This window comes from Pocillopora verrucosa, chromosome 10 (assembly GCF_036669915.1).
Source record: "Pocillopora verrucosa isolate sample1 chromosome 10, ASM3666991v2, whole genome shotgun sequence".
In the NCBI taxonomy this organism is placed as follows: Eukaryota; Metazoa; Cnidaria; class Anthozoa; order Scleractinia; family Pocilloporidae; genus Pocillopora; species Pocillopora verrucosa.
The window spans coordinates 3,262,640-3,285,307 of NC_089321.1; the positions used below are offsets into that span (position 1 = coordinate 3,262,640).

Sequence of the window (22,668 nt, forward strand, 5' to 3'; positions counted from 1 at the left end):
AGTTACAAAATTATTTGCCTATAATTTCGAACTATTTTGGCAAAACGAATCGAGCCTCCGGTGAGTATAGTTTCCACAGCCTCAATTTTTCCCTGAGAGAAGCAACGCGGCGTTTGAACGTCAGCACATATGCAAATAAAATGAGTTAGTGTCTTAGAGAGCAACCAGACAGAGCGCTTTCTGGCCTGTCTCACAATAACATCCAAAAACAAGCCAAAATCAAAAAGTCAAAATAATTTAAATCCGTATCATTTGTTAATAACTCTCAGAAGAAAGCGGTAACTCAACAGAATACTCTTAGTTGGAAAAAAAATCTGACGTTTCAATTCATTTTCGACTATTTTGTATAACAGCGGTTGTTTCTGCCACGGCTGACGAAAAATCAGTGAGCAAATTGAGTGAGCATGCTTTTCGTTTGATCGCTGTGTTAGAAGAGACGCACGATTTAATATGTGGGGACTACTTTGGCAGACTAAAAACAACGGTCAATCGTCGTGAAAGTGTGGTGTATCCGGTAACATGACGCGTTTGAACGGCTTGCGAAAATGGTTGATTGATTGTAAAAAGGGTAGTCAACAATCTCTTGTTTGTAAAGCTGTACCGGAATGCTATTCAAACGCCAGTCAGTTAAAACTAAACTAATTTCCTTTCTAAGTAAAGCTCAAGCCTGGTTCACACTTAGAACACAAATTCAATCACAGATACTACCAACATTCTTTGCATTTGAATTTGACTCTGCTGTTGCTTTGCAAGTGTGAATTAGATTAAGACCTAATGCCCTCCTCCCTTGTAAAATTACGCTCCTATCAGTACACTAAAATGAAACTACAAAGTCAAAGTTTTATTCAAGTGTCAAGCCAAGTATAAAAAAAAATCAAAAATAGAACGTCAGGCCAGTTTAGTACTCTTCTCCTTCCTCTTCGCCTTCAGCATCCACAGAATCCACGCCCACTTCTTCATAGTCTTTCTCCAAGGCAGCCAGATCTTCACGGGCCTCAGAGAACTCTCCTTCTTCCATTCCTTCGCCCACATACCAATGGACAAATGCGCGCTTAGCATACATCAGATCAAACTTGTGATCCAAACGAGCCCAGGCCTCTGCAATAGCTGTGGTGTTACTCAACATACATACTGCACGTTGCACCTTAGCAAGGTCACCACCTGGTACAACTGTGGGTGGCTGATAATTGATGCCGACCTAGAAACATCGAGAAGATACTCACTGAGAAGATGGTCACAGAGCATCCCTTAGGGATGAACCAAGGGATTGGTAGTCTCCTAGCAAGAAAAATCTTTCCAGTCAAAGTTCTTTTTTCGTCTGGCAGTATGCTTGTGTAATTTCTTTAAAAAACAAAAGCAGGACAAAGATAGAAGAAAGGGGAATTGACCATTTTTCACGGTTAAACATGACAAATTGAATGGAATTTTTTTTAGTTAAGATAATCAAAGACGTTAAAAGCCCCTCTCTCTGATAAGGCCCCATGTCTGTAGCCTGAAGATTTTCATCTACATAAACGGTATATCTTTTTATTTTAAGAGATTGTCAATCGACTCATTGGATGCCCTATACAATGATTACACTCAAATAGATGTAACCCAACCTTAAATCCAGTTGGGCACCAATCAACAAACTGAATGGTCCTCTTGGTCTTGATGGTGGCAATGGCAGCGTTAACATCTTTAGGAACAACATCACCCCTGTACAACAGACAGCAAGCCATGTACTTGCCATGACGAGGGTCGCACTTCACCATCTGATTGGCTGGTTCAAAGCAGGCATTGGTTATCTCAGCCACACTGAGTTGTTCATGGTAGGCCTTTTCGGCAGAGATGACAGGTGCGTATGTCGCCAGAGGGAAGTGAATTCGTGGATAGGGCACTAAGTTGGTCTAAAATAATCCAGAGAGATTTTCTGAAGTTCATTTCAAGTAACTTATAAGTCTATACAGTTGCATGATCACTTCTGGCTTGCTCATGAAAAACGTGAAAGGATTTTTCCTCAACATGGTGATTCTTCCCAAAATAGGATGAATATTTACCGGTGATTGAATCGACTTTACGTTCATACGGGTGAAAAACTCAGTTTCCAGATATACTTCTTTATTTTTTTGGTGTACAAATTATCCCCTTTAAATAGGAGAAATTAAGAAAAGATTCATCGAGGGGCAGAAAAAGATAGTTAAAAACGTTTACGAACTTGATGACGCAAATTATAACCTTGAAAACAACGATTCGAGGAACGTTCTGAGTCGATGTCCTTTAAATTTCGTGATTTTTCCACAAATTATAGATCAAACTGTTCCATACACTCAATACTTTCTACCTATCAAGTTTTTTAAATTTTACTTTAAAAACCCTCGCTTCCAACCACCGCAAAATGTACCGTGAACCGATGACATGACGCTCGTGACTAGTGCCAATACAGGCATAAATTGGGTAAGTTTGGACCATTTTACCTTTTAAACGAGCACCATGATCTATCTTTCTTTCTGTGTTTTTCAAAACAGACATTGGAAGGCAACATTTCAGGAAAGTTTAGAACAATTGTTCCACAAATTATAGATTAAAACTTTTTTTTTCTAAGAAACCACTGTAAGCTTGACACCTTGGGAATAAATACGTATTCACCCACGCTTGAATATTAGAATGAAACATTTCAAAAAACAAACTATCCCATACCTGGAATTCTGTCAAGTCAACATTTAGAGCACCGTCGAATCGTAGAGAAGCCGTGATTGAGGACACAATCTGACCAATTAGTCGGTTCAGATTGGTATAAGTGGGCCTCTCAATGTCCAAGTTCCGGCGGCAGATGTCATATATGGCCTCGTTGTCCACCATGAAAGCACAGTCAGAATGCTCAAGTGTGGTATGGGTGGTAAGAATGGAGTTGTAAGGCTCCACAACAGCTGTTGCGATCTGTGGGGCAGGGTAGATAGCAAATTCAAGCTTGGACTTCTTGCCATAGTCAACTGACAGCCGTTCCATAAGCAGTGACGTGAACCCAGAGCCAGTGCCACCTCCAAAGGAATGGAAAATGAGGAAACCTTGCAAGCCAGTGCACTGATCTGCCTGAAAAGCATCAAAAATACATCTATTCACTATGACTAAACCCACTTTACAAGTGAAAATAATCAGAGGCCCAATAGCAAAAAGAAATAAACTGAAAAAAATGATTACTCGTGGTTAGAGTAACCGAGAATATTAATGGATCACCCAATGCTGCTGCTTGCTATTATAAAAAAAAGTAAAGTTATTAAATACTTCTAATAATATGGGAAAAAATCTAATGGTCACAGTATAACATAGTTTTCAGGAATCCTTTTTTAAAAACCAGACTTACTTGATATAAAATCTATAACTACCATTCCCCGTTTAACACGAACCAGTCAAAGAGTGCATCAGCAGTCTACTCTCTCCTACTGAATGAAAGTAACAGCTTGAGCCAACTGTTAGCCGCAATTAGCTATGATGATCAGTTTTACAAAGGCAATCTTACCAGTTTGCGAATCCTGTCAAGGACAAGGTCAATAATTTCCTTGCCAATGGTGTAATGGCCTCGTGCATAGTTGTTGGCAGCATCTTCCTTGCCAGTGATTAGCTGCTCAGGATGGAATAACTGGCGGTATGTACCAGTGCGGACCTCATCTGAAATACAATGAGGAGTTGGTTAATATATTAACCCTTTGCCCCTAAGAGTGATTTATCATTAGCATCTAAGAACAAATTCTCCTGGTAAGTACCAGAGAAAATGTATAGAGAACAGTTAGGAGAATATGCATACTGATGTAAAGATTTAAAGGGTTAAGATGAAATTGGAATTGATAGCTTGCTTATGACCATTGCAACTTGATCATGATAGAGAATTCCATAAATAAAATTCCTATTGCAAACATATTGTTAATATAATACAAAAATCATCATGTTTTACTTATGGGGTGGGCAAACTATATGTCTCTTTGCAACTCTATTGCTGGGCTATACTTTGAGGGTACTTGTGACATCATATTAGTTACCATGGCAATGCACAAGGTCCACAAAAACGTCCACTCAATTTTAGTTTTTGTAAATTATCTGAAATTATCTAAACACATAGGGCTGGTCATGTAAACAAAGTAGAAAGGGTTTTTAGATGCACGCGCATACGCAATCTACACATGCCACCACTAAGATGCACGCATCAGCTGAATGAATCAAAATCAGCACACCGGGAGTTAAATGTTGCTTGAAATTGCACGAACTGGAAATAAAATCTGCGAAATACATTTGTTACTAGATCAAAATTTTGTTCGGCGACCTATCTTGATTTTTTGCATGCACGCACCATTCACAATGGCACTTCAAATATAAAAGTTTCGGGAAAAAAGTATCAAGTAATATTTTTTGTAAGCCATAAATCACATTTTCTTTAAATATATTTAATTCTACTGGATAAATTTTTTCCATACTGTCTGAAAAGTTAAAGAATTAAGGGAACTTTCCAACAAAGAAATAAAAATGGTAGGTCACCGAATTAGTTTTTCAGATAATTTACAAAAACTAAAATTGAGTGGACGTTTTTGTGGACCTTGTGCATTGCCATGGTAACTGATATGACGTCACAAGTACCCTCAAAGTATAGCCCAGCAATAGAGTTGCAAGGAGACATAGTTTGCCCACCCCATTAGATATCCTTCTTTGTAATCTTCCATCGTTTCACAAACACTGCAACAACGAAAAACCCTTTCGAGCCTCCTTAACAAAACCACGTTATAAGGACTTCTAAGCCATCAACAATATAGCCGAACTTTCGATCTGAATATTCATCTTTGTGAAAAGACATTTATTCTATTGAATCAACCATCTTATAGAGAATCCTTGAGGTTCACTGCTTACGTAATACCGAATTTTTTGGGATAGACCTCGTGTAAATAACCCGCCCATATATTTCTCCTCACCCAATCTATGTTGTAAATTCAATATCTATCGCTTATAGTTGGAAGTAACGTCAAAATTCAACTCCTTTTGAAATAATAGCTAGAAATTTGAATAATAATTTTTCCCATTATGGTGAAATCCTGAAATCATGACACCAATCCATAGCAACCACAATCGTAATAAAAATATGAATACCAAATAAAAAACGAAAGTGCTACAGAAACTGCACATTTACACGCCAAAATCCCTGAGAAATATTTCCTGTTTCACACCAAACACATTTTTGAGTCAGTTTCTTGATTTTCGGCGCTGTCGTTAGAGCAAATTCGCATTGGAGGACTGTCTCCATCGTCTAATGAAAGCTGGCTTATACAAAACTTAGGGCAAACGACGACTTTTAGGAAAACTAATGACTCTGTCGATGAAATCGTGAATGAAAAATTTCAAAGTTGGTTTATCTCTGAACATACCGACTACCGTTGGTTCCAAATCGACGAAGACAGCGCGAGGAACGTGCTTTCCAGCTCCAGTTTCGCTGAAGAAAGTATTGAAAGAATCATCGCCGCCTCCAATGGTCTTGTCGCTCGGCATTTGGCCATCAGGCTGAATTCCATGCTCCAAGCAGTACAATTCCCAACAAGCATTACCAATCTGCACTCCTGCCTGTCCAACGTGAACTGAGATACACTCACGCTGCGAAGAAATGAAAAAGGAGTCACACAAAAAGCATCAAAACCTCTCCCTAACTTACAGATGGTAAAATGAGATCGCGCGGTCGGACAATGGGCTATTTCTTTACAAATGATTACTAACACAACCGAGAAACAAATGATGAAGAAAACTAAACGAATCACTAAGATTAAAGAAGAAATAAAACTTATAAAAATTAAGTGTCTAGGACTAATTTTAAAATCCTTTGAATTTGAACGCGGCTACTGCTGAAAAATAGCGTATTTAAAGTCGTTTCGTGATCAATCACAGATTATTTTCCTCGTCTGAAATTGACACCAGTTCTACTTCAATGACATGTCTGCTACAGAGGAATTTAACTTACCATTGTGGATAAATGTTTTTATGAATTCTTGCTTTGAAAGCGGTGGAGAATTTCACAAAGTTTTCTCGTAGAAGAAGTAACGACCCCTCCCAAGAAGACCAACGAAAAATGATGACGAATAGGCGCTCTTTGTTCTCGTCATCACTCCTCATGTTCGTTAGGTACACGTCAGAATGACGTCTTTGTAACCAGGCAACGATTTGAACTCTGAATCGAATGAGCGCGCGAGAATAAGGATTTTGTTGAATTTTGGTTTTGTAGGTAAAATCGTAAACTTCAAAGTCGTTCAAATATGTATAGGTAAGCCTGTTGGCTGAAGATTTTCAGCGATGGTTGTTAATGAAGTTTTAGTTGTTGCTGCTTTTTTCCATGACGGAAAATTGTGGAGCAACAAAATTATTTCACCGATCTTTACTGACAGCTGGGTTACGACACCATTACTCTTGACTTAGGGAGGCTCGAAAGGGTTTTTCGTTGTTGCAGTGTTTGTGAAACGATGGAAGATTACAAAGAAGGATATTTAATGGGGTGGGCAAACTATATGTCTCTTTGCAACTCTATTGCTGGGCTATACTTTGAGGGTACTTGTGGCGTCATATCAGTTACCATGGCAATGCACAAGGTCCATAAAAATGTCCACTCAATTTTAGTTTTTGTAAATTATTTGTTTCGAGCTAGAAACAAATGTATTTCGCAGATTTTATTTCCGGTTCGCGCAATTTCAAGCAACATTTAACTTCCGGTGTGCTGATTTTGATTCTACACACGCCACAACTAAGATGCACGCTTCAGCTGAATGGATCAAAATCGGCACACCGGAAGTTAAACGTTGCTTGAAATTGCGCGAACCGGAAATAAAATCTGCGAAATACATTTGTTTCTAGCTCGAAATTTTGTTTGGTGACCTACCTTGATTTTTTGCATGCACGCACCATTCACGACGGCACTTCAAATATAAAAGTTTCGGGAAAAATTATCCAGTAGAATTTTCTGTAAGCCATAAATCGCATTTTCTTTAAATATATTTAATTCTACTGGATAAATTTTTTCCATACTGTCTGAAAAGTTTAAGAATTTAGGGAACTTTCCAACAAAGAAATAAAAATGGTAGGTCACCGAATTAGTTTTTCAGATAATTTACAAAAACTAAAATTGAGTGGACGTTTTTGTGGACCTTGTGCGTTGCCATGGTAACTGATATGACGTCATAAGTACTCTCAAAGTATAGCCCAGCAATAGAGTTGCAAAGAGACATATAGTTTGCCCACCCCATTGAATATCCTTCTTTGTAATCTTCCATCGTTTCACAAACACTGCAATAACGAAAAACCCTTTCGAGCCTCCTTAAATCGCATATGAAGTGTCACTTGCATTTTGAAAATCAGACCAAATTTCAAGTTATGCGTTGTTGCGAGTTACAAATCGTAAGCGATGTTACTTTGCATATTATAAATTGAATTTGAGACGAAATCGCCAACGCATCATTAAAAAAGAATTAGTCAGTGCGTTTTTATCTGGTGGTTCTAAAACGCAAGTCAAGATTGGCGGGTCATGAGTCGCAAGTAGCAGGTGGTGTGTCATAGTTCACGGGTCGTAGGTCGCGGATGACTTATTACTTTGCCAAAAGTTAAAAATGCCTCTCTAAAGTAGTGGCGTAAAGGAAGCATTCCAGTTAGCGCTAAGGGAACCAATAATTTAGTAGTAATCTCCAAAGAGTTTTCAATCTCCAAAGAGTTTTACGACTACAGAAACGATGTGCTAGGCTTATTTTAGATGCTGATACTCACGAAAACTCAGTCAAGCTTTTTAACAAACAAATTACATTGGCTGCCTATAGACAATATCATACGTATTAGGAAGCTTTATTTGCTTCATAAAATAAATCAAGGACATTGCCCGGCTTATTTTAATAAATATATTGAACATATAAGTAACACCCATAATTATAACACGAGATCCGCTTCTAATAACAATATTACAACACCAGCTTGTAAAAGGAACTCTGGCCTTAGAACGTTTCACTCAAGCGCTTGCCGTTTGTGGAACGCTCTTGATCCCGAACCAAAGACACTCTCTCCTACTAATTTTAAAAATTACTTAGTTAAATTTTACCATAGTATGACTTCTTTTCTTGATCATTTTAAGATTCGTAAAACTTTTTAGTTTTATTAGTAGTAAATCAATCAATATTGTATTAATAGTAGTTCTTAATGTAATTTTAGTTTGTAGATTATAAAGGTAGTCAATTATTCAATCGATACATTTTAGTTCTTTAATTGTAGGAGGGCCATTATGAAAACTACTGGGTGACCAGTAATCAATGTCTTTACCCTCGTTAAATAAAGTTATTACTTACTTACTTACTTACTTACTAGTAGTGTTCCAGTGTATAGTTGGAAACGATGCAATAATATGAGCGCGCTATGATGTTAAGTTCCAACATCTAGTAGATTTGAACCAAAATCTTTAGATTATTTTCCCTCAATGTCCTTCCCTGATGAATGATTTAGGCTTGACCCTCATCAATCATCACCTGATAGAACTCTTTAGCTCACCATCATATCATTAACCTTTTAAAACCGCAATAGTGACTATCATCTAATTTCTCCTTACAATATCACCCCTCAATCAAACATTAATGTCACAAGAATAGAGGAAATGATCACCAACTTAAGAAGCTCTTGATTGTTAAACAAATTCTCCTTGTCAGCACCTTAGGAAAAGTATAGGGAACAGTACAGAGAATATTTAAATGAATGTTAGGGTTCAATAAATATATGTAAACAGTCATCTATAAAGAGACATGGCTCCTCAAGCTCAAACAAACAGCAATGTGTTCCACTGATGTTTGAGGGGTAAAATTCATTCTATATTCATTTTTTATACCATGTTACATGGATTCAGAGTAAACTTGGGTTTCCTTAAATTCCTTTTGTTCTGTAAAAATGTTGACCATGAGAGATAAATCTGGACAAAAAGTTTTTCCATAACTTTTTGTCTTATACAAAGTGATTTGATATTTCTATCATACCTAAATAGTGTCCTATTTCATGCAGGATTTCCTTTTTGTAGTGCTCCACATCAGCTTTGTTGACACTCTTTCAGCAATTGTTTGAAAATGTCAGGGCTGTCTGAAATTCTTCAACACAATTTAACTGAATGTTCTTTAAAATCTTCTACAGATTTTATTCACAGAATCCTCTGCTCAAGATAATAATGATTGTTCATTATCATGAAGGTCTTTAGAAGATGGTGAAGAATCAAGAATTCTAGAATAGGGCTTTGCAAATTCAATATCTTGTTTAGCAACTGTTTCCTTTCCATGTTTCCTAAGTCTAGGATCAAAGAAATCAATCCAGGAATCTTCATAGGGGGATCATTTTTCCTACCATTTTCCTCGCAGTGCTGTAAAGAAAGTTTAATTTCTGAATTAGGCACTGGTTTGTGTGTAGCTGTTGGTTTGGGGTTCTAATATGCACGCATACAGGGGACAGACTTTCTTTGATTTGAAAAAAAAAACCATCAAAAACTGCCCCAAAATGTCTACATTCTTGATCTGCTCCACACTTGCAGTTGCAGAATACAGAGTAAAAAGACCCATTTGAATCAAGAACAAACCAGAGCCTGTAAAGAATCTCACCTTCTTGAGTTTTTTCTTTGTGTTGATATCACCCAAGCCACAAATGCACAAAAAAAAAAAAAAAAAAACGTTGCCATCAAAGTTCTGAATATGCTCATTTGTTCTCAGGTTATATTCTTCAAATGAGTGCTAGGAGGATAGCATACTTTTACCATAATCAGTCTGAATCATTATTGAATGATTGAAAATGTCACTTGAGTAGTCATTGGACAATCACATCATTTAGAAAGGGTCCAAGATTTTTTATCCAGCTGAAGAGGTAAGGCATCTTAACAAACATTCATCAATGAACTCATTTGTAAAGTCAGGTTGAGTAGAAAGGTCCATAAAAGGCTTTAGGATTTGAACATTCCACTCAGAAATATATAGACAGGATTAGCAGTAGTAATTGTGGCTTGTTGTGAGGATGAATGCTTGGTAATTGTAAGTTTATTCGCAAAAGTTTGGGAACCAGTCATGGTAAAAGAGGATGAAGTCGGTTGCTTAGCAGCAGTAATTTTAGAGCTGGAGCTTGCTGCTCGATAACAGAAGAGGATGGTGGTTACTTGGAAGTAGTAGGAGTAGAAGCTAGGGCTGGATTCTAAACAGACCATGTTCGCTTGGTAGTAAAAATATTGGTCCTTGGGGCTGATTGTAGAACCCAAGATAAGGATGGCTTTTGCCTGGCAGTAGTAGTGGTGGTAGCTGGGGTTAGTTGTTCAACCCTTTCACTCCCAGGATCTCATCAGTAATTCTCCTTCCAGTCTGCCATACAATTCTTATGATGTTAGTTTGGAGAATTTGGTATTAGATCATCAAATAATCCCCTAATTGATATTTTTCTCCATTCTTATCACTAATCTGCTTGACATAGTATTAATAATGTAAGGAGAAATTCTGTCTTGGTCACTCATGGGAATTAAAGGGTTAACAGAAGATGGTTGCTTGGCATCATGAGGCTCAGTTGCTGGAGTAGATTGTTTAACAAAAGATGGTTACTTGGCAGTGGTGGGTTCCAGAGAAAAAGTTGATTATTTAACACTTTTTTAAGTAGGTGAAGATAATTCTTTTGTGTTGGTTGGAGCTTGACTAAGTTGCTCAGCTCAAGTACATTAGTACTTTCAGATGGTGGTTTGACAGAAGGAAAAGTTTGTTGACCCTTTAACTCCCAAGATCTCATTAGTAATTCTCCTTACTGTCTGTTAAACAACTCTTATGATGCTAGTCTGGAGAATTTGTTATCGAATAGACTAAATAATCCTCTAAATTATTAATATTTATCTTCATTCTTATCACTTGTTTGCACGATGATGTATTGATATCGTAAGGAGAAATTCTTTCTTAGTCACTCACTCATGAGTAAAAGGGTTAAGTTTGATAGCGAGCTGTAGGATATTGTATCGCCTGAAATCAGTATTTCAGGCAAAGGAGAACTACAACAGCTACCTCAAGGCAACAGGAGAATGAAATGGTTTGCCTCATGAGCAGAATCATCTTGCTACTTCAAAGTGATTGGACACCTAGGCTAAACTTCAGAATACCCCGCAACTCTGGTCCGCCTCACTTACATGTGTCGGGAGGCTTTGAAGATCGAGGCGTAACACAATAGACGCTATTCTTATTCAATGACATGTAAATGAGTTGCGGGGTATTCTGAAGTTGCTCCGATACCTACGCTGCTCCTCTATTGTGATCGGTGAAAATGAACTGATCCAAAATTGAACCATCATTGACGATGAATACGTACAAATTGATCCCTTGAAGAAAAAGCACAACGCAATATGCAAACAGCTTCTCCTTAAGTTCCCGTGATCTCATTGTTGTTCACGCGATCCTCCAAAAAGTTAGAAGAGACAAGTAGCGGCTCACAAACCTCTGGATTTTTAACAATCGAACTACTGTTTAACCCACGGATTTTCCCATGTCTCTCGTCGCTCGTTGCATCGCTCCAAAGAGCAATAGCTTGCCAATAAAATTACTCATCATTTCTTTTGATAAAACAGCGGCGAGAACGCGTTTATCTCTCACAAAAATCGTTATTCTGGACGTCGAGTCAAATTTTTGTTGTGCTCGCTTCTAAGTAGATGAGCATAACACAGGTATCAACCCTGGTGTACGTCGAAGAAAGGGATTAGGGGGGAGGTCTTGAAGAAAAATGAACTGAGCGATGAGATTCCCTTCCCACTCCCCGAGTGTCTCCCTAAGTACTTCCGACAGTTTTGTGCTAGTCAACCGATTTGTTTGGGCACGTCCATATTGCGCTGTCCACAGGTCGCGTGATTTAATTACAATTTGCGTTTCGTCCCCCACTGTGTCATGGCACGCCTGAACTTTATTGTGGATTATTTGCTCTCCCACGAATAGTTTTGATGTTTACACGCTGACAGCGAGAGTAACGTGTGCAAAATGGCGGATATTGAATTAAATCTACGTGACCTTTGCTTCACTTTCGGATCATTGGTAACATTTGTCTGGCTGCTATACTGGTGCGGAACATATCGGTTTTCTGTTCTTAAAAATCTTGGTATACCTGGACCTGAGCCATGGCCATTCTTGGGAAGTATTCTCGAAGTGCACAAGTTTGGTGGTCTGCATGTCATGTTGTTAGAGAACATGAAGCGCTACGGAAAGATCTTTGCGGTGTGTTTGGGTCGATCGCCCACAATTGTTATCACTGAGCCAGAGGTCTTAAAAACAATTTTAGTAAAGGAATTTACCAGTTTCAGGAATCGATCGGACGAGGTTAAACCTCCTCCTCCTCTTAACTGTGGCCTTTTGGCAGCCAGGGACGATCAGTGGAAGCGAATTCGAAGCATTTTGTCACCATCGTACACAACTGGTAAAATGAAACAGATGATTCCACTTATGGACGATGCAGTGAATGTACTGATGATGAAGTTAGATGAAGTAGCTGACGCAGGTATGCAGTAAAGTATATCTAACAACTTTGAAAATCCCTTCGTTGTTTGACCAAATTGCGTGACAAAGACAGAGTTACTTTGTGACTTCTACACGGGAATAATAATTTACATACGAAAGCAAACGGACCAAACGGGGTAAGAATTCCTATTAAAAGGAAGACAAAAAAATTTGAGCAAATTTAATCAATTTCTCTGAAGAATACTTTTCTCGGTTAATATTTGACGATAAACTTTCTGCACTTTTCCTTTTCGATTGTTTGTTTCTATGCATTTTAGTGTTTTGTTCTTTTGGTTAATTTATGTCAAGTACACTTTTTACCATAACAAAAACCTCTTTTATTTCACTTAATAAATGCATAGCTTATTATTAGTTTAGTCAACTTTGTGCGCTTAAAGTTGAAATTATTGGAAACGATTTCGCTTCGATTAAGATTAAGGACATGGACAACTTTTGATTGCGGGAATTCTGTTAAGCTTTAACTGTTGTTGCTGTCTTGTTTTAGAAAAAAGTGTAGAAGTAGTGGAGTTGTTCAGCAAGTTAACTCTTGATGTCATCTTGTTAACTGCTTTTGGAATCAAAACTGACATTCAGACAGATCCACAGAACTCAGTGACAAAAGAGGCACGAAAGTTGTTCCGTAGGTTGTGGCTGACGCCTTATCTATCGATATTCCCCTGTAGTTCTTTACTGAGGCGAATAATAGCGTTTTTTCGGCAAGGTTTAGCGTTCTTCGTGGGCGCGGCAAAAGAGATTTTCGAAGAGAGGAAAAAATATGCTACTGAGGGACGAAATGATCTGATACAGCTCCTGCTAACCGCTCACGATGAACCTGCAGCTCAGGGTGTCAGCAAACTGTCCGATGAAGAGGTGATAGCTCAGTTGATTACGTTTTTATTGGCGGGTTATCAAACTTCCAGCAGCACACTGGCATTCACTGCATATCACCTCGCTATGGATTCTGATGTCCAAGAAAGACTAAGGTGTGAGGTAGAGATTGCCATTCAAACTTACCACGATTTGCCTTTGTACGATCTCGTCCACGAAATTGAGTATCTCGATTGCGTCATGAACGAATCTATGCGGCTTTGCCCACCCCTTCACATCTTTAATCGGAAATGCGAAGAAACATGCACAATAAGTCCAGGCCTCACAATACCCGCCGGTATGGATGTTACCATACCGGTTTACGCGCTTCACCACGATCCCGAAGCGTGGCCCGATCCCAAAGTATATGACCCGGAGAGGTTCCGGGGACCCGCCAAGGAAGCGCGTCACCCGTTCCAATTCCTTCCGTTTGGCGCCGGTCCAAGGAACTGTATTGGAATGAAATATGCCATGATGGAAATCAAAGTCGCCTTGGTCAGGATTTTGAGGAAGTTTAAGTTTGTTCGAGCACCTGATACACAGGTACCGTTAATATTACATTCGGGCGTTACCCTCGGCCCGAGGGATGGGATACATTTACGGGTCAAGCGAGTTAAAAGTCTAATTTGATATCAGGTGAAACGGAAAAGAAGTAGGAATGATGAGGAATGGAGAAAATTAACGCGGATTGCAAAAGATCTGAAATTCAGAAGTGATTATCATATAACTTCTTTCTATGATATCCACACATTCAGCAAACAGGTATTGAGGAATACTTGAACTTATCAGGTAAAAAATGTCCCCTTGGTCCAACAACAAATCAGATCTTGGTAGTCAAACGTCAGGTTTAATTTCTCAAATTCCTGTTAGAATTTAATCTCGTACCCAGATCCTATCGTGTAACTTAAACCGCTTGGCCGTGGAAAGTCTGGGTATGAGCATTGTCAGAATCATCACGATGGCTCCTGAAATAATTTTATTTTCACCAGAATGAGGAGAAAGTCGAAGGATTTTGGAGTGCACATACACATTCAGATTTTCCAAGTACTGGAATTGTTTTGAACAGGATTCTGTTGACTGGAAAGGCTCACATGTATTTATATCTGCAAAAAGAAATTAAAAATTGAGAGTTATACTGGATAAAAAGTCAAGAAAGATAAGGAAAAGAACTGATTTAACTGAATACACAGAAGAGCCGTGCTGAGAAAAGGAGTATCTCTTTCAGGCATAGAAATAAAGCTAACTCGTTTCTAGTGCTCTCTCTCTCTTCTTTCTTAGTTCAAGTGCCAGGTGCAGTTAAAATAGGAGAATGCATAGTATGCCCAGACCTCACACTACCGACTCATGTTCTGCTCCTACTCGATTTGTTGTCACCAAATCACTTTTTTTGGTGCGTTGATAGCAACCATTCAAAATTCTAAGAAATGCAAATCGAGATTGGACGGCTATTGAGAGGGGAGAAGCCGACGAACGTTCGTGCAGGAACGCGCGATGAAACAGTCCAGGCGGCATAGAGAGGAGAGTGAAAACGAAGAAAGAAAAGCAGATCTATTTTCCTTGTATCTGTGTTAAACCAGAGTTGGTGGAGGGGACTACTCACTCTGGACACTTCCGAAACATCCAATATAATTATTGCCTGGAGATCGGATACTATGCTCTCAAATAATACTTGTGGCACGAGGTTCTTAGACAAAAGAGCAGTTACGGTTGTAAGCCAAACTCAAGTTATCTTTTCAGTACACTTTAAATCAGGCAAACCTTACCATGCTATAATGTCCTCAGTCGCTTCAGTGATGATGATGACAGGAATTTTCAACTTGGTTTGCTTCGAATTCTTCTTGAAAGGCTGAAAGTGGTATTAACAGATTTGTATCTTAGAGAATAAGTAGGAGAAGTAAAACAGGCCATAGATATTAACAGAATGAATGTTCCAGACGCGATAATTATGCAAATTCAAAATCAAAATTGGGAATGGCGTGATTCTTTCAACAACCCTTTTAATTCACGTGCAGTGTGAGCGCAATCCGGACATTTTATTTTACGCTCTGTGATTGATCTAAAAATCTCGCGCCACCATTTCAATCGATTGAATGCAGAAAAAAAACAAGTCGTGCTAAGCAGAGTCACTTGCATTTACCCGCGCTTGAGGCTATTAAATTGTGTTCAGTTATACAACTGACTGCCAATATATGAACATCATATGTGTGTGCTGCGGGTAAGGAAGTGACTACGAAAGCGATCTGCGCAGTAATGAACACTCTTAGAGCATTAGTAAAAATAAGGCCTGAAAAAAAAAAGTGCGATCAGTCCTGTACGGAATTTGAACCCTTGACTCCTGTGATACCGATACCTTGGTTCTGTTGGGTCGTAATGATTTCTTTGGATTGTTGTCCATTAAACTTAAATGAATAGCGTTCATAGGATAGCAATACATGGCTAAATAACATTTCCTGTCCAAAGGTAATCAGTACTCTGCCTGCTTACCAAACTCATGGACATTCTCCTGAACATGTCTAAGAAACAAGATTTGCGTTCTTTTCGTCGGTTTTTAAGCCAATTGGGTTGGCTGTTCGCACTACGCATCGCCATCTCCCAGTTGTAGTCTCTCTCGCTCCTTAGATGAGCCTGTGAAGTAGAATACTTGATTTTTTCCGATTAAATTCAAAGACATAAAGATAAAATAGGTAGCAATAAATTCAAAGATAGAATAGGTGGCAATTCTATCTTCAAGCTGCTTTATGTTTCTTTGAAACTTGAATAATCTGAGTGAGAGAATTTGCTCTCACATAAAGGTATAATGCCTCTAAGCTGATATGTGTGCAAATAGATTCGTTTGCAGGTTTTAACGCGGACAACGTATGTTAGAGGAAGTTTCATGTCATTAACTTTTGAGATCTAGTGGGGTCAATTTCCCCGAACTTTAGAGAAGAGAGAAAATATTCATCCAACCGCCATGCTCAACGAAGAAAACTTGGGGAAAAAAAACGCGCAAACATCTACGATCTTCCAAACAGTGCTCTACATGTTACTCCACTGCGCCCTAATAACCCTTTGAACCTAATGGACTGAGATAAGATTTGAAAAAATTGAAGAAAGTAGAGGAGTTTTTATGTGAACAGTCAATAATTACTTACTCGTTTTCTGGAGGAAAGAGTATTGATCCACTCTGTGTTTTCGGGCAAATCCTCTCCAGACTAGAGGTAAAATGTTTGCAGATGGTTAAGATAATTATTGGAAACATCTGAAAATAATCGTCCAACAAGCACTAATAGGACGTCAACAAAAATAGAGCGAGTGTTGAGTTGCATAGGCAGGCAAGTGAAAAATAACCATTTATAATATATTTTTTAAGTTGACTAAGGTATGTGAACCGCCGAGATGAATTTCAATAAAACGGACAGTTTTGGCATCAGTCTTAAATCTTATTCTTGATCAGCGAGTGTCATAAATTCATCGAGAAAAAATTTTGTTATCAAATTGAAATAAGTCTCTCTTACTTGAATCTTCGATTGAGATTATGAATTGATACCATACCCCGACCTTTCGTAAAATTTGATTTTTAACTCATCCTTACAATTTTCTGCATTTTTTCCCAAGGGTTAGCTGGTGTTCCTGGATTAATGAATCTCATTCTTTTTTGATCCACTACTGACAGTAAACGTTGGTCTCGGAAATTGCTCGGCGTACCGTACATATCCAGTGTATTCTGTGTGGGTTGAAAAAGAAGAAATTATGAACTTAGAAAATTTTATTTAACATGTCCATCAGAAGATTCATTCAATCCGGAAACAGGTAAACTCCACTTTACGTGAATGGTGAAGTACGCGCTGCTTGCTACCACAATACAAGGTTCAGCGTTTGAAATTCAATCTTTAACAACTGGTGGCTCTATTTTCGTCAATTGACTGGGCACATAATATTTATGCTAACGTAAGAATTAATGAGAGTAAATTAGGCATAGCATACCCTTTGCAATCTCCGCAGAAACTTAAATTCTTTCTTCAAATCTCTGATCCTAGACATGTTTCCCACAGCTCGCTACTAATTAGGGCCACTTAAATTATCTTTGCACTCACGCTGAAAACACGGAATTTGCGTCATTCCATCAAGTAAAAGACAATTATCACCATAGACTATAGGCAAAAGCAATTCTCTAGCGACGCCATAGGATGTAAGATACGTCATAAGTGTGCGAATGGAACCTAAGGAACTAGAAAAAAATAGCGACAAGGTCAAGGACAAAGAAGATCTAAAAAACAGTAAATAAATTAACCACAGGTTAAGTAAATATTTCTGATGAATCAACCATGATCATGCTGTCTAAATGCCTAACACTGATTAAAATAATTTATTGACGAGACACTTTATATAATGAAAAATAATTCACGATTAGTTAAAGGCTGTTTTTTTTTTAACTCTCCCTGATTTGAATGGCTACCTTTAGCATTTAGTTTGTTTCAGTATAACTAAGATGTATTTTTGAGGTAAAAATTTGGGACTGTTTATTATGAGGCAAACAACAATACGAAAAAACAAGCAGTATTTTCGACATCGAAAAGGATGAATAAATTACAAAATGAGATAAGTCGATAACTGACGTTTTCAAAGTCAAAACATATGCATGCATCGCGTGCAAGAGTTAATTTTCAGTTTGGATTGGGTGGTTTAGTAACCGTAGTAAACGTTGTTTTCATTTTATGAAGAAAAACATCAACTTTCCAAACATTCCAACGAAAATTAACAAATCGACAGTGGTCAAGCTTAGTACTATTAGCGACAACAATATTCGTCATCACAGTGGTCAAAATGTTGTGGACTCACGCAAAAAATTATTTTTCACCCCAATACCGACGTCAAAATTTCCAAGTCATCCATATTTGAGAGCTGATAAAAGGCGTTGCGTGACACGTCGAAGCTAGCAGCTTTCAATCTAGTTGAAATAAACTCAGACCATAATTGAGTTATAGACCGAGACGAAACAACTCATTTGGGATATTGCGAAAACACTCGAAAACTGATCACATTCAACTATTCATAAAATAATACAAAGGCGAACAATCCACACGAAACTCTTGGTGTTAGAATCTCAACGGGGTGGCGGCTTTTACGAAGGAAGGTTAAACGTTGGCCATTTCAGGGCTGACGGTTAACTTTTTTAACGACTAACGGTTAAAAATTTGTCAATTTTTTCGCCTAATCGTCAAAGTTTTTGGCCGTTTTAAGGCCAGCGACTTACCCCATTGAGACCCTCACAAAATGATCATTTTGTTTCATTTTTCCTGCAACGATTGCAATATTATAGGGAGCAAATTGATTATGACAAATAGTATCACGAGTTGAAACAATGCGAAACAAGGATCTTGTCTAAATGAGTGAACAAACCTAAACAACCAGTCTCCATGACAAAACACAAATTGGGCCGCTGAAATAAAATCTCATTCCTAAGTCATAAGCGAGAGTAAAAAACGCCGAAAAAATGCAGAGAGCACGAATCACATTTAGACGAAAACATAGTATACATGCAAGACTTATTTTTCTGGTTGGGTGGGATAGGGTGAGAGACCTTGCGCAACCGATGTTTTCAATGATTTTGATAAAAGAAAAAAAGAAGGCTGACTTTCAACAAGTCCGAAAGAAAAACACGTTTTTCTATAGAAAAAAATGAAAAAATAAAAAAGGGTGTTAGAGACAGAGGCATCGGGGCTGTTGTAAAAATTAAAGGTAATTGCGTAGATACTGGTTGCAAAAAAATAGCTTTACAACTTGAGGAAATGAAGCAAACATCCCAAAGTATTGCCTTTAATTTCCATTTTTTGACTAAATAAGACATCCTCTCTGATGCAACTAATATAACCTGGTTTGCCTCCAGGCAACAAACGGAACAAAACACAAATGTATAGGAAAACACCGCAGAGTTTAAGGAGAATGTTCCTCTTATTCCAAAGCATCATTCGTTTTGAGAAAAATATGACCCTGGTTCACCCTGTAAGTCAAACCGTATCGCCAGCGCGTATACTATTTCCTTTCCTTGTTCGCGAGAATGAGAAATGGCGCCTGAGTACGTGGCAGAAGTTGGCCGGTGTCAACAACAACAACAATCATAGATCTAGGACCTGTGAGCGCACACTGTTACTCGTAATGTACAATTCTACTCCCCAGTGCTTCTGTTTTCCGCACACGAAGAACTCTGGGGTCGACCGTCCTGTCATGGCTGTCATAAGTCATAACAAAGTGATAAGCTCTTTTCATAAGCGGTGAGTCAAAAGCCTTGTTCTCTAAATGTATAATGGAGTTCGTTGGATTTCCGTTACTACTCCTAAAGAGAACATGTAACAGGGAAGCCTTATTCTCTCCTGTCTTACGAGTACAACTCAGTTAATTTGAACCCCCCCCTCCCCCCCCCCCCAATCAAAAATTCCTTGAATCGCCCTTAAAACGCTGAATATCAGTCGATGAAATTTTCATCTCTTAAGTATTATAAGATAAAACGATTAGAGAATTTGGAAATTCACTGTTGTTGCTGCACGTGGCAAACACGTGGCCATCGGCTGTAACAACAAAGTCAAGAAGTCCAGATACAGTACGAAACTCCGACACGCATGCGCCATTGACGTCATACACCATCATCTTGCTGGAAAACTGGTGGTAAACTAGGACTTTGCAGCTTAAAGGGTCAGCTGCAATACGCAGAGGATGGCCCAAGCCTTCCTCGTTCCAAATAGGCTGTTTACCAAACTCATGGCTAAATTGACCCTGGGACTCGAAGACTTTCACGCATCCTTGGTTCTTCCTTTCATTTATGTCAGAAAACACGAGTTTGTCCTTCAAAAAGACGCCTTTTTGAGGATGAAACAGAAAGCCATTGTCATTTTCTTGCAATGGTAGCTCGAGCTTGCTTTCGTCGCCAAATATCTCAGGTGCCTCCAAGCTGTTTGTGTAATAAACTGCTATGATTTTCTTCCCTTCTCGTGAGGCGGTGTTGAATGCAGTGATATAGGCAGGCCCTTTGAGGTTCCCAATCACGCGCAAGTGCTCCCCAGAAATATCCATTTCCAAGAGACACCCACTTCCGGTTGACGGCGAGTATTCGGCCACTGCAAAAGTACTGCGTGATAAAAATGTCACGCCATACACCTCTAAGAACTTGCTTTGGTTTCCGTAGGGTTTGGCTACGTGCCGTAAGAAATCGCCTCTCGGATTAAAAATGTGAATACAGTTATTTCCTCTGTCTACGACAGCAATGTGGCCACTTTCACTTACGGAGACAGCCCACGGACGGAATTTTTCAGTTAAAGGGCTTGGTGGAACGATATTTTTAATAACTTGTCCTGCTTTTCTCTTGCGCTCGCTCGAGGACTGCCGCCTTGATGACAGATGGCGCACAGGTATCGTCAAAGGAGAATTGAGCTGATCACTTCCTGTGGGACCTTTGCTCCTTCTACATTCCACTTTCCCAATCGGCTCCTCAAAACACTTCTCGTTGATTTTAAATGAAAGCTTGACCGAAGAACGTCGATTCTCCTCCATGAGGGCGCTCTTGCGTTCATTTACGGTTTGAAGGCTCGTTTGCAGTTGATCCATGAGCGCAGGATTATCCCTCACTTGTTTAAACTGGCCGTGATGTCGTCGCACTACTTCCACGATGTGATGAGCCTCTAGAGAGAAGTCTGCCAATTGTTGCTGCTTCTCTCGTTTTTCTGCTTCGATAAATCGATCCACGTCTCTGTACAACTCTTTCTCTTTCGCCAGAACAACCTCGATCAGATCTTCGGCAGTTCGTCTGATCTCCTCCTTCACACGAACCTCCTGCTCTGATAATGACGAATGAATGGCATGTTCCATGTCTCGGATGGAAATTGACAAATCGTTTTTGTATTCTTGTGTGTATGTCAACAGTGCATCCATCTCGACGTGAGCTGGTTGTGATTGGGCATTAAACGCTCGATTGTTTGAAACCTCAACCGAAAAACCCCTGGTAGGAAAGCTCTCAATGCCGCCATCAGCCAAATGAAACTCGTGTTTGTCGATTGGGCACGTACAATTAACAGAAGCAGCAGTCGCATGACTGTTTTGCATATGAAAACAATGAGTGCACACAGTGTGTGAACACGGAAGGCATTTCAGTTCGCAAGCCGAGCCGCCACATTGAGAACATTCATACCTCGGAGAATTCATCTGTGTTGAGGATGAAAAGCTGTGCTAGAGAAAATAACAACTTCAAACAATCCAATCAAAGAACCGGACTGTGGTGTAATCTGTTTTTCCTTGTCTGAGTGAAATGAATGTTATTTTAATTGTAATACCTAAATTTAGCTCGTCACGCATTCCAAAGCCGGTTATTATTGTCTTAGCTCGGATGATTGGTCAGTTTAATTAATGACTTTAAAATGGCCATTGATTAATTATTCGACTTTCTTTGAGATTCTTTGATCACTTCCTCAGTAACTGTGGTTTTAGGTGTGCGCCGTTGGTCAAGTTACATCAGGCGGCTCCATTTCAGCGCGTTACGATTTCATTTATTCCAAATTAATCAAGAAACAAGTTTCCATTGTTGTAATGAAACAGCTAGCAGACACCTCCCACAACATGTCTAGCAGGCGGCTCTGAGTGTTCTTTGGAGCGTTGAGAGGCAAGGCGCCTTTTCATATCATCGCGAGTGCAAGAAAACCACAAGCGACGCTTCCGTGCACACCTTACCGACACATAGACAAAGGCTTTTTCATGGACTCTCTTTTTCCGCTTGTTGCAATTTTTTTAACCAGAAATAAAAAAGAAAACAAAACGAAACAAAACAAAAAAGCTAACAAACAAAACAAAAAGAAAAAAAAATAACGGCAGAGGAACTGATTAGCATGAAGAGACGTCTGCACGCCAAAAGAGATAAGTATGCGCACGAAAAAGGATACAGCATAACTTTTTTAAATAAAACGTCACGGTTTTTCGATCTAACTGACCGACACATCTTTCATGACAAAAGTTTTCTACGAAGCAGACGCTTCATATAAGATAGTGACTTTTTTATGGCATCATTTGGAGGATGGTAACCGGCTCCAAGTCGGCTTACTTCTCAGAAGGAATAAGTCAGATTTCCGTTCAATCTTATCTTCTTATGGATTATCTTATCCAAAATATCCGCAATACTTGGTATCACTCACTAACACTAAAACCGCGGACGACCACCACTTTGAAATTTGGTCAGCGGGTTACACGAGAAGGCGGTATTGGTGTTCTTTTCAACAACTTGCAGACTATGAAGTATGTATGTGACAGGGGCGTGGCAAGGATTTTTTCA

General features: G+C 39.0%; 3 protein-coding genes across 3 annotated transcripts; 1 reads left to right on the top strand and 2 right to left on the bottom strand.

The window, feature by feature from the left end:
• Nucleotides 1-820: 820 nt before the first annotated feature.
• LOC131782068 (tubulin alpha-1A chain) lies at nucleotides 821-6,129 on the bottom strand. The gene is made up of 6 exons (XM_059098780.2): nucleotides 5,972-6,129; nucleotides 5,388-5,610; nucleotides 3,500-3,648; nucleotides 2,680-3,072; nucleotides 1,602-1,889; nucleotides 821-1,198 (listed from the first exon to the last, which is right to left on the bottom strand). The coding sequence occupies exons 1-6, from the start codon at nucleotides 5,972-5,974 to the stop codon at nucleotides 899-901; spliced, it is 1,356 nt and encodes a 451-aa protein (XP_058954763.1). The 5' UTR covers nucleotides 5,975-6,129; the 3' UTR covers nucleotides 821-898.
• Nucleotides 6,130-11,803: 5,674 nt separating this feature from the next.
• On the top strand, nucleotides 11,804-15,435 carry LOC131782156 (cytochrome P450 3A2-like). The gene is made up of 2 exons (XM_059098875.2): nucleotides 11,804-12,510; nucleotides 13,015-15,435. The coding sequence occupies exons 1-2, from the start codon at nucleotides 11,997-11,999 to the stop codon at nucleotides 14,004-14,006; spliced, it is 1,506 nt and encodes a 501-aa protein (XP_058954858.2). The 5' UTR covers nucleotides 11,804-11,996; the 3' UTR covers nucleotides 14,007-15,435.
• A 3,731-nt stretch (nucleotides 15,436-19,166) lies between these two features.
• LOC131782166 (uncharacterized) lies at nucleotides 19,167-21,625 on the bottom strand. The gene has a single exon (XM_059098887.2). It carries the CDS (start codon nucleotides 21,549-21,551, stop codon nucleotides 19,845-19,847), a length of 1,707 nt encoding a protein of 568 aa, XP_058954870.2. The 5' UTR covers nucleotides 21,552-21,625; the 3' UTR covers nucleotides 19,167-19,844.
• Nucleotides 21,626-22,668: the final 1,043 nt, after the last annotated feature.

What these genes read in the sequence shown, in the direction of transcription:
- LOC131782068 (XM_059098780.2), bottom strand. An exon ending in TTTGGAACCAACGGTAGTCG is followed by an intron (nt 3,649 to 5,387) that starts GTATGTTCAGAG and finishes ATTGTATTTCAG; the next exon opens with ATGAGGTCCGCACTGGTACA. An exon ending in TTGACTTGACAGAATTCCAG is followed by an intron (nt 1,890 to 2,679) that starts GTATGGGATAGT and finishes GGATTATTTTAG; the next exon opens with ACCAACTTAGTGCCCTATCC.
- LOC131782156 (XM_059098875.2), top strand. Translation starts at nt 11,997, where the DNA reads ATGGCGGATATTGAATTAAATCTACGTGACCTTTGCTTCACTTTCGGA. An exon ending in AGATGAAGTAGCTGACGCAG is followed by an intron (nt 12,511 to 13,014) that starts GTATGCAGTAAA and finishes GTCTTGTTTTAG; the next exon opens with AAAAAAGTGTAGAAGTAGTG.
- LOC131782166 (XM_059098887.2), bottom strand. Translation starts at nt 21,551, where the DNA reads ATGAATTCTCCGAGGTATGAATGTTCTCAATGTGGCGGCTCGGCTTGC.